The following is a 13,679-nucleotide window of genomic DNA, read 5'->3' on the forward strand; positions in this document are numbered from 1 at the left end:
CTTCGCTCTTCTGGCTCTGTAAGGGGGCCGGCGGCGCGGCTCCGGGACCCATCCAAGCTGAACCTGTGATCGTCCCTCTGGAGCTAATGTCCAGTAGCCAAGAAGCCCAATCCACTCTGCACGCAGGTGAGTTTGCTTCTTCTCCCCATAGTCCCACGATGCAGTGAGCCTGTTGCCAGCAGTACTCACTGAAAATAAAAAACCTATTTAAACTTTTACTTCTAAGCAGCTCAGGAGAGCCACCTAGCATGCACCCTTCTCGTTCGGGCACAAAAATCTAACTGAGGCTTGGAGGAGGGTCATAGGGGGAGGAGCCAGTGCACACCAGCTAGTCAGAAAGCTTTTACTTTTGTGCCCAGTCTCCTGCGGAGCCGCTATTCCCCATGGTCCTTACGGAGTTCACAGCATCCACTAGGACGTCAGAGAAATTGCAATTGCCTCACAATTTCTGCTTCATCGTAGAAATTAGTGAAGCCTCATGCTGCCGCAGGAGGCCCGCCGCATTCTCCTCAATCACGGCGGCTGCATCTGATGTCACAAAGCCACCGTGATCATGCCCATTTGTCCTCCTCTGCCCTCCGTTCGTGCCACACTGCCCCCACACTGATCCGTCTCCTCCCTGGAAACAGAGCATTCCCTGCCACCCCAGTGACTGCCTCTGCCTGACAGGCAATCGCATTTTCTGTGGCCCATCCGCAGAAAACGCGGGTGGATGCGCCCACAACTTTTACTGAATAATTCCGTTTGGATCACACACTGCGATCCAAGAAAAGAAAAGAAAAAAATATATGAAGCGCCTGTGTCAGTATAGAATAGATTATTGTTTTTTTAAATAATAATGGTTGAGCCCACGTTCGCTTGACTCAAGGGGCTGTATACACCCCTAATTTAGCGATAAAGAACAACAGAAAGCTATGAGCGCTGGACCTTTCTTTCTGTTGTTCTCACACACTGCGATCCAACCTGAATTAGGGCCAGAGTCACCATCTTACAGGCATCCGGTGAAGGGAGCAGAGAATGGGTGTTATGTGGCAGGAACGGGCTGGTTAGGCAACAGCCTGGCTGCTGCATTCTGTACAAGCTACAAGCGGTGTAATTCCTTTGCTGGGAGACCCAGGTAGAGGACATTGCAGTAGTCTATGTGTGATGATACAAGTGCATGTATGACTGTAGGTAGATCTTCTGAGGGAAATAAGTGCTGGAGTCTGGCTATGTTCCTCAGATGAGGATCTGATTGTGGCTGATACCTGATGTCTAAGTGTCACTCCACCATCCAGGACACCAATATTCCGCACAGGATCAGCATTTTGTACCTCTGAACCCCCAAGCATAAGTCTGGTTTACGAAGCTGAGCTGTAGCCCTGCCCTTTGATGGTGAGCTTCTACCATAAGAACCTGTTTCACCAGGACTGAGTCACAGCCAACTGGCATCACCCACACCTGGAGCTCAGCTAGACATTTAGGATTGGTACTGGGTTTTCAGTACGCGGAGCAAAAGACAGATCTGCATAGCAGTGGTAGATGATGGCATGACATCTGATTATTATACCCAGTGGTAGCATGTATATTGAAAAAAGCACAGGAGGTAGGATAAGAACCTTGAAGAACATCGCATGGCAATGATAAGTATACTCCAGAAGATTAAAATGGCTTCTCACCTGTGTGTCTTCTCTGGTGTGTAACAAGTTGTAATTTCTGTGTAAAACATTTCCCACACTCAGCACATGGAAATGGCTTCTCACCTGTGTGACTTCGCTGATGTCTAACAAGATGTGATTTTTGTGTAAAACATTTCCCACACTCAGAGCAAGAAAATGGCTTCTCACCTGTGTGAGTTCTCTGATGTTTAATAAGATATGATTTATGTGCAAAACATTTCCCACACTCAGAACATGGAAACGGCTGCTCACCTGTGTGACTTCTCTGATGTTTAACAAGTTGTGATTTCCATGTAAAACATTTCCCACACTCAGAGCAAGTAATTGGATTCTCACCTGTGTGACTTCTCTGATGTCTAACAAGTTGTGATTTCTGAGTATAACATTTTGCGCACTCAGAGCAAGAAAATGGCTTCTCACCTGTGTGATTTCTCTGATGAAAAACAAGATCTGATTTGTGTGCAAAACATTTCCCACACTCAGGACATGGAAATGGCCTCTCACCTGTGTGACTTTGCTGATGTCTAACAAGTTGTGATTGCCGGGTAAAACATTTCCCACACTCAGAGCAAGAAATTGGCTTCTCACCTGTGTGACTTCGGTTATGACTAACCAGATCTGATTTCTGTCCAAAACATTTCCCACACTCAGAACATGGAAATAGATTCTCACCTGTGTGACTTCGCTGATGTCTAACAAGTTGTGATTTCCATACAAAACATTTCCCACACTCAGAACATGGAAATAGATTCTCACCTGTGTGACTTCTCTGATGTGCAACAAGAACTGATTTCCGTGCAAAACATTTTCCACAGTCAGAACATGGAAATGGCTTCTCACCTGTGTGACTTCTCTGATGTATAACAAGTTGTGATTTCCATACAAAAAATTTCCCACACTCAGAACATGGAAATGGTTTCTCACCTGTGTGACTTCTCTGATGTGCAACAAGTTGTGATTTACATGCAAAATATTTCCCACACTCAGAACATGGAAATGGAGATGTACCTGTGTGATTTCTCTTATGTGCATCAAGAGTTGATTTGTATGTAAAACATTTCCCACACTCAGAACATGGAAATGGCCTCTCACCTGTGTGACTTCGCTGATGTGTAACAAGTTGTGATTTCCGGGTAAAACATTTCCCGCACTCAGCACATGGAAATGGCTTCTCACCTGTGTGTCTTCTCTGATGTGTAACAAGAGCTGATTTGTATGTAAAACATTTTCCACACTCAGAACATGGAAATGGCTTCTCACCTGCCTTAGCTGGCTGATGGGTAATAAGCTTTGTGTTCTGTGTAAAACATTTGGCATCTATAGAACAGGGAAACACTGTATCTCTCAGAGCTGTAACAGATGCTCCAATATCAGAGTGATCAGGAGAACATTTCCCATGATCAGAGGGATCAGCTGATCGAGCTGGATGTATAATTGGGGTAATGGGGTTATCTCCTGGAAAATCCTGTCTGCTGTCATTATCTTTTATTTCACAATCCGGGGATAACATTAGATGTCCTTCTGAGATATTCCTGCTTGTGTGTCCATCTGCTGGAAATAAAATACATTGTGGAAATGTGAAATTTTCTGTAACAATATTAATATTGTAAACAATAGAAGACGACTGTCTGGGACACTTAATTGTAAATGTGTGTGTATAATAAAATATCTTTTAATGAAGGCTTTATAATAATGTCTCCTAACGTTACTCCTGGAAGCATTGGTAAGGTAGCATTCCTTTAAGCGTGTGCTCATACGCTGGTAAGCCTGTACATGTGTTACTCACCCTTATATAAGGTATATTGCTACAGTAGAGTAGGTGTGGAACAAGGTATTTTACATGCAATACACCATATAATACACTGCAATCATCATCATCTGCTAGGTTAAAATCCACTCTTACACCCCCATCATCAGTGTCTTACCTCTATATTCACAATAGTAATAAGGATGATGTGTGTACAGTAAGTATGATACAGAGAATTACATATCAGGATCTATACAGCTGCCTCCATACTTCTGCTTCTCATACGTGTGCTACTAGCAGCAGTGAACATCTGAGTCAGAGTGCAGGGAAGACAGCAGAGTTTAATGAGAGAGACTGGATCCGCCTTTGCAGGGATATACCACACCTGTCACCCCTGTTAGTATATAAAATAATAAATAAGAGGGGCGTGGTCCATCCAGACGTGCTTTCTGGAGCTCTCATTACTAAGTGATTTTCTTATCTACCCTACCTCTGTGCCGCTGCTGGGACCAAGACCCAATCTATTGAGTCTCCTACTGCCCTAAAGCCGCTCACTCCGGGCACCGTTCACTGCTGCAGCCTAGTGACGCAGCTGAAGCCACGGGCTGTATTCTGGGGCTAAGTGTGCCCAGTCTTTCCTGCATGCTCCGGCGACCTGACTTGGAGGTGCTTTTGCCTCAGGTGGGAGCACTGGCTCTTCCACTACTGCTGGGGACAGAACTGGCTGCGCACAGTCACCGGAGCCCGGCAGTGATATTGGAAAGTGAGGTGATGATCAAGCACTCTTGCTCCGTTGCCCTTTCTCCGAATTCCACTAGCCGATCTGCTAAGGTATCCATGTCGCCTCCCCCCCCCCATCCCCAGGACGTTGGACCTCCAGTCCTGCTAGGTATGAAACATGGCTGCTGCTAGTAGAGAGGGTGGGGCTTGTGGATTTCACCGGTTCGGTACAAAGGTCCACTGGTAGGCAGCTATCTTCGATGCCAACGCCCTTAGCACTCTCTACCACCGCCTCGCGGGACTCCTCCAAGCTCACGAGTGCCGCCATCATGACACTTCTGGACTCGTTGAAAGGGATATCCACACCCATCTCCTGATACACGATCTACCAATCGTCCTTAGACATTCCGCTGAAGTCTGCCATCTTGTGCGTTCTCCTGCGCTACAGTTAATCCTCTCCTAACTTGGCTTCTCCAATCAGGTGACCGAAAAGCCACCTAGGATTATCCCACCGCTATGCCACATGTACGAAAGCCCTCACCCTGCCTTGCGCCCCCGCCCCAGTCACAGAATGTATGTTTAGATCTGGCCAATTATGGGGATTCCCACTTACTGTCAGTAACCGCCCATTACTGACTCCACCCACTGCGCTGAATGCACCCTGGACAGCCGGAAAATGGAACTATGTTTGGCATAGCACTGTAGGATACAGGATGAAGCTGTCATCTTGAGGAAGATGTTTATTCACCCAGTCTTAAAAGAGACTCTTCCCTATTGCTAGGGACAACAGCAATACAGCAAGAGGTTTACAGCAGAGTGAAAATGGTATAATACCTCTGAAGGCTCACAGGCCTCCTCTTTTTATCTTACTCCAATACACATACCACAGGGGGTAAGTCCACCGTGCTGTTCTCAACCAATCATTGTTTACCCATGTGATGTGCATGCCTGGGCCACATGCAGAGCTATCATTGTCCTCTATGGACGGTGGGGAGTAGTCACTCTCCTTTGACCGTCCCATTCTGGAGGGTTGGTATCCGCCTTGGTGACGCTCAGTCTAGGCTGGGGGAAGTTTTCCCATCTAAACTACTTCCAGGAATCTGCCCGGGTACCCAGCTCACCATCTCCAGCCTAAACTTGGGCTCCAGAGATGGGCAGCCTAGAGCCCCGGTCAGGGTTTCCTGCCAACGAAGGGTGATCCCTATGGAGCTCCAGAAAACCACTCAGTTTGTTTTAAAGCTGAGCTGCTTCTCTCTCACCCCATGATACTTCCATGTAGGAGGCTAGAGAGGAAGTTATTCCATTTTGGGGGAAAAGTACTGAGGGAATCCAACAGCCTGCACAGTAATGGATTCCCCTCTCCTGGGACACACAACATAGTGCATTTCACTATAAATACAATTCAAATACACTATACACATTGTTGCTTAAATACACTGAGCCTGAAGGCTACTGGATTCATTTTATTGGGGCACTACTACCAAAGTGACTAAATGAACAGAATCCTTTAAATATTTTTTTGTGATTTTTTTCTGGTTCGGGGATTCGAGTCTGTTGGGGTCATCTTCCATGGTACACCCATTGTTTCAGCCCTATGCGTATATATTTTTTCGCATAGTTGTATATGTTTGTATTTGTATGTTGTGTTTCTCTTGTTTATTAATTTATGTTTTTATGTATAATTTACACCTTATGTTTGAGTGGCAGTGTGGAGCTGCTTATGCCAGTTCAGCCTTCGCAACATGATTTACTACATATAGGTGGTCATTCCGAGTTGTTCGCTAGCTGCATTCGTCCACTGTGCAGCAATGAGGAGGAAAAAAAGGCAGTTGTGCGCATACGTATGCGGCGCAATGCGAACGCGTGACGTACTATTACAACAAACTATGTCGTTTCAAATAGGGTCTAGCGAAGCTTTTAAGTCGCACTGCTGGCCGCAGAGTGATAGACAGGAAGAGGGCGTTTTTGGGTGTCAACTGACCGTATTCAGGGAGTGTTTGAAAAAACGCAGGCGTGCCAGGAAAAAAGCAGGCGTGGCTAGGCAAACGCAGGGAGTGTTTGTGACGTCAAAATTGGAACTGAACAGTCTGAAGTGATCGCAAGCGCTGAGTAGGTTTTGAGCTACTCTAAAACTGCACAAAAAAAACAACTGTGTAGCCGCTCTGCGATCCCTTCGTTCGCACTTCTGCAAAGATAAAATACACTCCCAGTGGGAGGCGGCATAGCGTTGCACGGCTGCTAAGAACTGCTAGCGAGCAAAAAACTCGGAATGACCACCCTAAAGCGGTTTCTGATTAAATTAGTATATTATATGGTCTTAAAGTAAAATATCTAAATATGGCTCCCAGTGTGGGTGTAAAATGTAAATATCGCTGTGTGGGTATATATGCCCCAACCTGCATGATTATCATGTCTGCATTGTGGGGGTCACGTCTACACCACTTCCGCCTTGTGCTTTCCACAGCGGGACCAGCTGACAGGAAATGACACGCATTGGCGGAAGTGGGTGCGTTCCAGCTACAGCAGCGTGCGTTCCACCTGTGGATCACAGCCTCTTTTCAAAAACGTGTGGGTCCCTGAGGACGCGCTCCGCTGCAGCCAATTCCTGGCTCTCAAATGACTGCTCTTCCTGCCTGTAAAGAGGAGGTGGAGCATTACCACTACCAGTCCTCTGGCGGTGCCTCCCCCTCCTGGTCACATGCAGTCGTGGATTCACACAGGGGCCGGGCAGAGAATGAAGACGGCTCTACGGATGCTCTGCGCTGTGCTGCGGGCGGGAGGTGAGCGCCGGTGACAGCGCAAGTGGTGTGGGGTAGGGTAAGTAGCCTAAGAGCGGGTGGCTGAACTTGGGTGGTGGCCTCCCCCCAGCAGTGCCTAACCCCCCCCCTTACCCACAGCCTAAACCTAACCCCCCTTAACCCCAAGCCTAACCCTAACCTCCCCCAGCAGTGCCTAACCCTAACCCCCCTTACCCACAGCCTAACCCTAACCTCCCCCCAGCAGTGCCTAAACCTAACCCCCCTTACCCACAGCCTAACCTCCCCCCAGCAGTGCATAAACCTAACCCCCCTTACCCACAGCCTAACCCTAACCTCCCCCCAGCAGTGCCTAAACCTAACCTCCCTTACCCACAGCCTAACCTCCCCCCAGTAGTGCCTAAACCTAACCCCCCTTACCCACAGCCTAACCCTAATCTCCCCCCAGCACTGCCGACACCTAACCCTCCCACTCACAGCCTAACCCTAACCTCCCTTACCCACAGCCTAAACCTAACCCCCCTTACCCACAGCCTAAACCTAACCTCCCCCCAGCAGTGCCAAAACCAAACCCCCCTTACCCACAGCCTAACCCTAACCTCCCCCCAGCAGTGCCTAACCCTAACCCCCCTTACCCACAGCCTAACCCTAACCTCCCCCCAGCAGTGCCTAACCCTAACCCCCCTTACCCACAGCCTAACCCTAACCTCCCCCCAGCAGTGCCTAACCCTAACCCCCCTTACCCACAGCCTAACCCTAACCTCCCCCCAGCAGTGCCTAAACCTAACCCCCCTTACCCACAGCCTAACCCTAACCTCCCCCCAGCAGTGCCTAAACCTAATCCCCCTTACCCACAGCCTAACCCTAACCTCCCTCCAGCAGTGCCTAAACCTACCCCCCCTTATCCACAGCCTAACCCTAACCTCCCCCAGCAGTGCCTAAACCTAATCTCCCTTACCCACAGCCTAACCCTAACCTCCCCCCAGCAGTGCCTAAACCTAACGCCCCTTACCCACAGCCTAACCCTAACCTCTCCCCAGCAGTGCCTAAACCTAACCCCCCTTACCCACAGCCTAACCCTAACCTCCCCCCAGCAGTGCCTAAACCTAACCCCCCTTACCCACAGCCTAACCCTATCCCCCCTTACCCACAGCCTAACCCTAACCACCCTTACCCACAGCCTAACCCTAACCACCCTTACCCACAGCCTAACCATAACCACCCTTACCCACAGCCTTTTCAGGACACTATAGTGTGTATAATAGCGTCTCTCCCCCTTATTTACACCCTTGTACCAGTTTCCTGTGTATCCTGAGTGTCTGGAGGGGCTGTGTGTCCTTCCTGCTGTAGCTGTAAGCAGAGGAAGGTGCCAAAACGCCACTGCTCCCGCTCTAAGGAAGCTCCGCCCCCTGTAATGGCTCCGGAGCTATACATTTATTTATACTGGCAAATGTCTCCTAACAGGTGTAAAACGTAACATGAATCCCTGTTTCCACCACCGCTGCCAGTGTACACAGGGGGGCTATAGCGGATCCCTCCGTAGAGCGTCCGTATGCCGCTCCTGTGATCGCGCTGCAGCAAGAGCCGGGGGACCCCCCTAGCGGGGCCCCCGGTTTGTACTCACCACTCTTCTCACCTCCCGGCATTGTTAGGGGGTGTGCGACGTGCTGCGATTGCATTTGCTAATGCACAATGCCCTGCGGTACCAACAACCTCTCAGTACGGTGGTCCTGCAGCGGGGAAGCGGCTCTGACGCCTGAAGAGACCGGTAACTGCCCCCACTCCCCCAACTCCCTCAGTGCAGGCATACTGTTATACTGTTGCCCAAACATACCGACAATAACAACGTTTAAAATAAACGGAGGAAAATTCTCTGGAGCTCCAGAGTGGCATCCTCTCCTGAGGGCACACTGTTCTAAACTGGCTGCAGGAGGGGGCATAGAGGGGAGGAAGAAAGCAAACCCAGTGGAAGAAATCTAAAGTACACCGGCTCCTTTGGACCCCCTCTATACCCCATCTTACAAAGTCCCCAGTATCCCTTGTGGATGTTAGAGAAAATAGGATTTTAATACCTACCGGTAAATCCTTTTCTCTTAGTCCGTAGAGGATGCTGGGGTCATCATAGAACCATGGGGTATAGACGGGATCCGCAGGAGACATGGGCACTTCAAGACTTTGAAAGGGTGTTAACTGGCTCCTCCCTCTATGCCGCTCCTCCAGACTCCAGTTATAGGAACTGTGCCCAGGAAGACGGACATTTCGAGGAAAGGAATTATTGTTAAACTAAGGCGAGATTCTTACCAGCTAACACCTCAAGAATGCCGCAGAACATGGCATTCAACAGAACACAAGCCTACGGCATGAACAATTGCAGCAACATGCTGACAATAAACATAACACAACGTGTGTGTAACCACAACTAATAACTGCAGATACAGTACACACTGGGACGGGCGCCCAGCATCCTCTACGGACTAAGAGAAAAGGATTTACCGGTAGGTATTAAAATCCTATTTTCTCATATGTCCTAGAGGATGCTGGGGTCATCATAGAACCACGGGGTTATACCAAAGCTCTAGAACGGGCGGGAGAGTGCGGATGACTCTGCAGCACCGACTGACCAAACTTAAGGTCTTCATTGGCTAAGGTGTCAAACTGTAGAACTTTGCTAATGTGTTTGACCCCAACCAAGTAGCTGCTCGGCAAAGTTGCAATGCCGAGGCCGCCCAGGATGAGCCCACCTTTCTAGTAGAATGGGCCTTCACCGATTCCGGTAACGGCAATCCAGCCGTGGACTGAGCATGCTGAATCGTGTTACAGATCCAGCGTGCAATGATCTGCTTGGAAGCAGGACACCCAACCTTGTTGGGAGCATACACGACAAACAGAGCCTCTGTTTTCCTAATCTGAGCCGTTCTGGAGACATAAATCTTCAAACCTCTAACCACATCCAGAGATTTTGACTCAACGAAGGCGTCAGTAGCCACATGCACCACAATAGGTTGTTTCATGTGGAAAGAAGAAACCACCTTCGGTAGAAATTGTTGAGGTGTCCTCAATTCAGCTCTATCTTCATGGAAGATCAAATAAGGGCTCTTGTGAGACAAGGCCGCTAACTCAGACACCCGCCTTGCAGATGCCAAGGCCAACAGGATGACCACTTTCCAGGTGATGAATTTCAACTCCATCGTCCGTAAAGGTTCAAACCAATGTGATTGAAGGAACTGCAACACCACATTAAGATCCCATGGTGCAACTGGAGGCACAAATGGAGGTTGGATGTGCAACACGCCTTTCCCGAAAGTCTGAACTTCTGGAAGGGAGGCCAATTGTTTCTGAAAGAAAACCGATAAGGTTGAAATCTGTACCTTAATTGAGCCCAATTTTAGGCCCGCATCCACACCTGCTTGTAGAAAATGGAGAAAACATCCTAGCCGAAACTCTTCCGTAGGAGCCCCCTTGGATTCACACCAAGAAACATATTTTCTCCAAATACGGTGGTAATGTTTAGACGTTACCCCTTTTCTGGCCTGAATAATTGTGGGAATGACTTCACTGGGAATACACTTACGGTCTAGGATTTTGCGCTCAACCGCCATGCCGTCGAACGTAGCTGTGGTAAGTCCTGATACACGCACTGCCCCTGTTGTAACAGGTCCTCGCGCAGAGGAAGAGGCCAGGGATCTCCTATGAGTAATTCCTGAAGATCTGGATATCAAGCCCTCCTTGGCCAATCTGGGACAATGAGGATCGGCCGGATCTTTGTTCTTCTTATGGTCTTTAGAACCTCTGGAATGAGAGGAAGTGGAGGGAATACATACACCGATTGAAACACCCACGGTGTCACCAGTGCATCCACTGCAATTGCTTGAGGGTCCCTTGACCTGGAACAATATCTCTGAAGCTTCTTGTTGAGACAAGATGCCCTCATGTCTACTTGAGGAACTCCCCAACGACTTGTCACCTCTGTGAAGACTTCTTGGTGGAGGCCCCACTCTCCTTGATGGAGACCGTGTCTGCTGAGGAAGTCTGCTTCCCAGTTGTCCACTGCTGGAATGAAGATCGCTGACAGAGCGCTTGTATGCTTTTCCGCCCAGCGGAAAATCCTTGTGGCTTCTGCCATTGCCGCTCTGATTTTCGTTCCGCCCTGACGGTTTATGTACGCTACTGCTGTTACATTGTCCGACTGGATCAGTACAGGCAGATCTCGAAGATGTTCCGCTTGCAGAAGGCCGTTGTAAATGAACCTCAACTCCAGAACATTTATGTGGAGACAAGTTTCCTGACTTGACCATCTTCCATGGAAGTTTTCTCCCATTGTGACTGACCCCCCCCCAGCCTCGGAGGCTTGCATCCGTGGTCAGCAGGATCCAGTCCTGTATCCCGAACCTGCGCCCCTCTATGAGGTGAGAGCTGTGCAGCCATCACAGGATTTATACCCTGGTCTTGGAAGACAGGATTATTCTCCGGTGTATGTGTAGGTGGGACCCGGAACACTTGTCCAACAGGTCCCACTGGAACACTCTGGCATGGAACCTGCCAAACTGAATGGCCTCGTAGGCCACAACCATCTTCCCCAGCAACCAAATGCATTGATGGATTGACACTCTTGCTGGTTTCAGAATTTGTTTGCCTTGTCCACTGAAGAAAGACTCTCTGTAGTTCTGTGTCCAATATCATTCCCAAAAACGACAACCGCATCGTCTGAATCAACTGCGATTTTGGCAAGTTTAGGGGCCAACCATGTTGCTGAAGAACCGTCACGGAGAGTGCAACGTTTTGCACCAACTGGTTCCTGGATCTCGCCTTTATCAGGAGATCGTCCAAGTATGGGTCCTTGCTTGCGAAGGAGAACCATCATCTCCGCCATCACTTTGGTGAAAATCCTTGGAGCCGTGGACAGACCAAACGGCAACGTTTGAAATTGGTAATGACAATCCTGAATTGCAAACCTCAGGTAAACCTGATGCGGAGGATAAATGGGAACATGTAAGTAGGCATCCTTTATGTCCACCGACATCATAAAATCCCCTTCATCCAGACTGGAGATCACTGCTCCGAGAGACTCCATCTTGAATTCGAATTTCTTTAGGTAGAAATTTAGGGATTTCAGGTTTAGGATTGGTCTGACCGAGCCGTCCGGCTTCGGGACCACAAACAGGCTCGAATAAACACCTTCTCCCTGTTGTGACTGGGGAACCCTGACGATAACTTGATTTTGACACAACTTTTGTATTGTGTCGCAAACTACCACCCTGTCCGGAAGAGAAGCTGGTAAGGCAGATTTGAAAAAACGGCGAAGGGAAACGTCTTAAAACTCCAGCTTGTACCCTTGGGATACCATTTGTAAAACCCATGGGTCTAGGTCTGAGCGAACCCAAAACTGACTGAAGAGTTCGAGACGTGCCCCCACCGGTGCGGACTCCCGCATAGGAGCCCCAACGTCATGCGGTGGAATTGGCAGATGCCTGGGAGGACTTCTGCTCCTGGGAGCCTAACAAGGCTGGTGATCGTTTACCTCTTCCCCTTCCTCTAGCAGCAAGGAAGGAAGAACCTCGGCCCTTTCTGTATTTATTGGGCCGAAAGGACTGCATCTGATAGTGATGCGTTTTCTTTTGTTGTGGAGGAACATAAGGCAAAAAGGATGACTTACCTGCGGTAGCTGTAGATACCAAATCATCAAGGCTGTCACCAAATAAGGCCTTACCTTTATATGGTAGAGACTACATACTTTTCTTGGAATCAGCATCAGCATTCCATTGGTGAAACCACAACGCTCGTCTAGCTGAGACTGCCATGGCATTGGCCTTTGATCCCAATAGACCAACATCTCTCGCAGCTTCCTTAAGGTATGCTGCAGCGTCCTTGATATAACCCAGCGTTAAGAGGATGCTATCCCTATCTAGGGTATCTATTTCAGAAGACAAGTTGTCTGCCCACTTTTCGATAGCACTACTTACCCACACAGATGCAATGACAGGTCTGAGTAGCGTACCTGTGGTCGCATAAATGGACTTTAACGTAGTTTCTTGTTTACGATCTGCAGGATCCTTAAGGGAAGCAGTGTCAGGTGACGGAAGAGCCACCTTTTTAGTCAACCTAGACAAGGCCTTGTCCACAGTGGGGGGGTGACTCCCACTTTTCCCTATCCGCCGAGGGAAACGGATAAGCTACCGTAATTCTTTTGGGAATCTGAAACTTTTTGTCAGGACCTTCCCAGACTTTTCAAATGGAGTGTTCAGTTCATGAGAGGGAGGAAACGTCACTTCAGGTTTCCTTTCCTTATACATACAGGCGCTTTTATCAGAGACAGCCGGGTCCTCAGTGATATGTAATACATCTTTAACTGCCACAATCATGTATTGAATGCTAGTTGCCAATTTTGGATCTAATCTGGAATCGCTATAGTCGACACAGGAATCAGAGTGTGTCGGTATCAGTGTCTGCCAACTGGGCCAACGTACGTTTTTGTGACCCTGAGGGGACCCGACTTTGCAATAACATATCTTCTACAGATTTCTTCCATGCCTGGGTCTGAGACTCAGACTTATCCAGCCTCTTACTAATAAGAGCCACATTAGCATTCAAGGCGTTCAACACATTTACCCAATCCGGCGTCGGCGGTGCAGACTGGGTCACCCCCGCAGTAGTCTGTGTCCCCAATACAGCCTCCTCCTGGGAAGAGCCTTCAGCCTCAGACATGTCGACACACGTGCACCAAACACCCACAGACACACCGGGCATATAGGGGACAGACCCACAGTAAAGTCTGTCAGAGAGACACAGAGGGCTCACAAC

At 48.8% G+C, this 13,679-nt stretch overlaps 1 protein-coding gene across 1 annotated transcript in view; it reads right to left on the reverse strand.

Moving 5' to 3' along the window:
• Window positions 1–1,327: 1,327 nt before the first annotated feature.
• LOC134983834 (uncharacterized) overlaps window positions 1,328–13,679 on the reverse strand; it is a 311,233-nt gene continuing 298,881 nt past the window's right edge. Inside the window, exon 9 of the mRNA XM_063949458.1 lies at window positions 1,328–2,918. Within this exon, the coding sequence (XP_063805528.1) occupies window positions 1,642–2,918 (1,277 nt within the window). The 3' untranslated portion in view covers window positions 1,328–1,641. The remainder of the gene's footprint in view (window positions 2,919–13,679) is intronic.

Source organism: Pseudophryne corroboree (assembly GCF_028390025.1).
Source record: "Pseudophryne corroboree isolate aPseCor3 chromosome 3 unlocalized genomic scaffold, aPseCor3.hap2 SUPER_3_unloc_26, whole genome shotgun sequence".
Classification (NCBI taxonomy): domain Eukaryota; kingdom Metazoa; phylum Chordata; class Amphibia; order Anura; family Myobatrachidae; genus Pseudophryne; species Pseudophryne corroboree.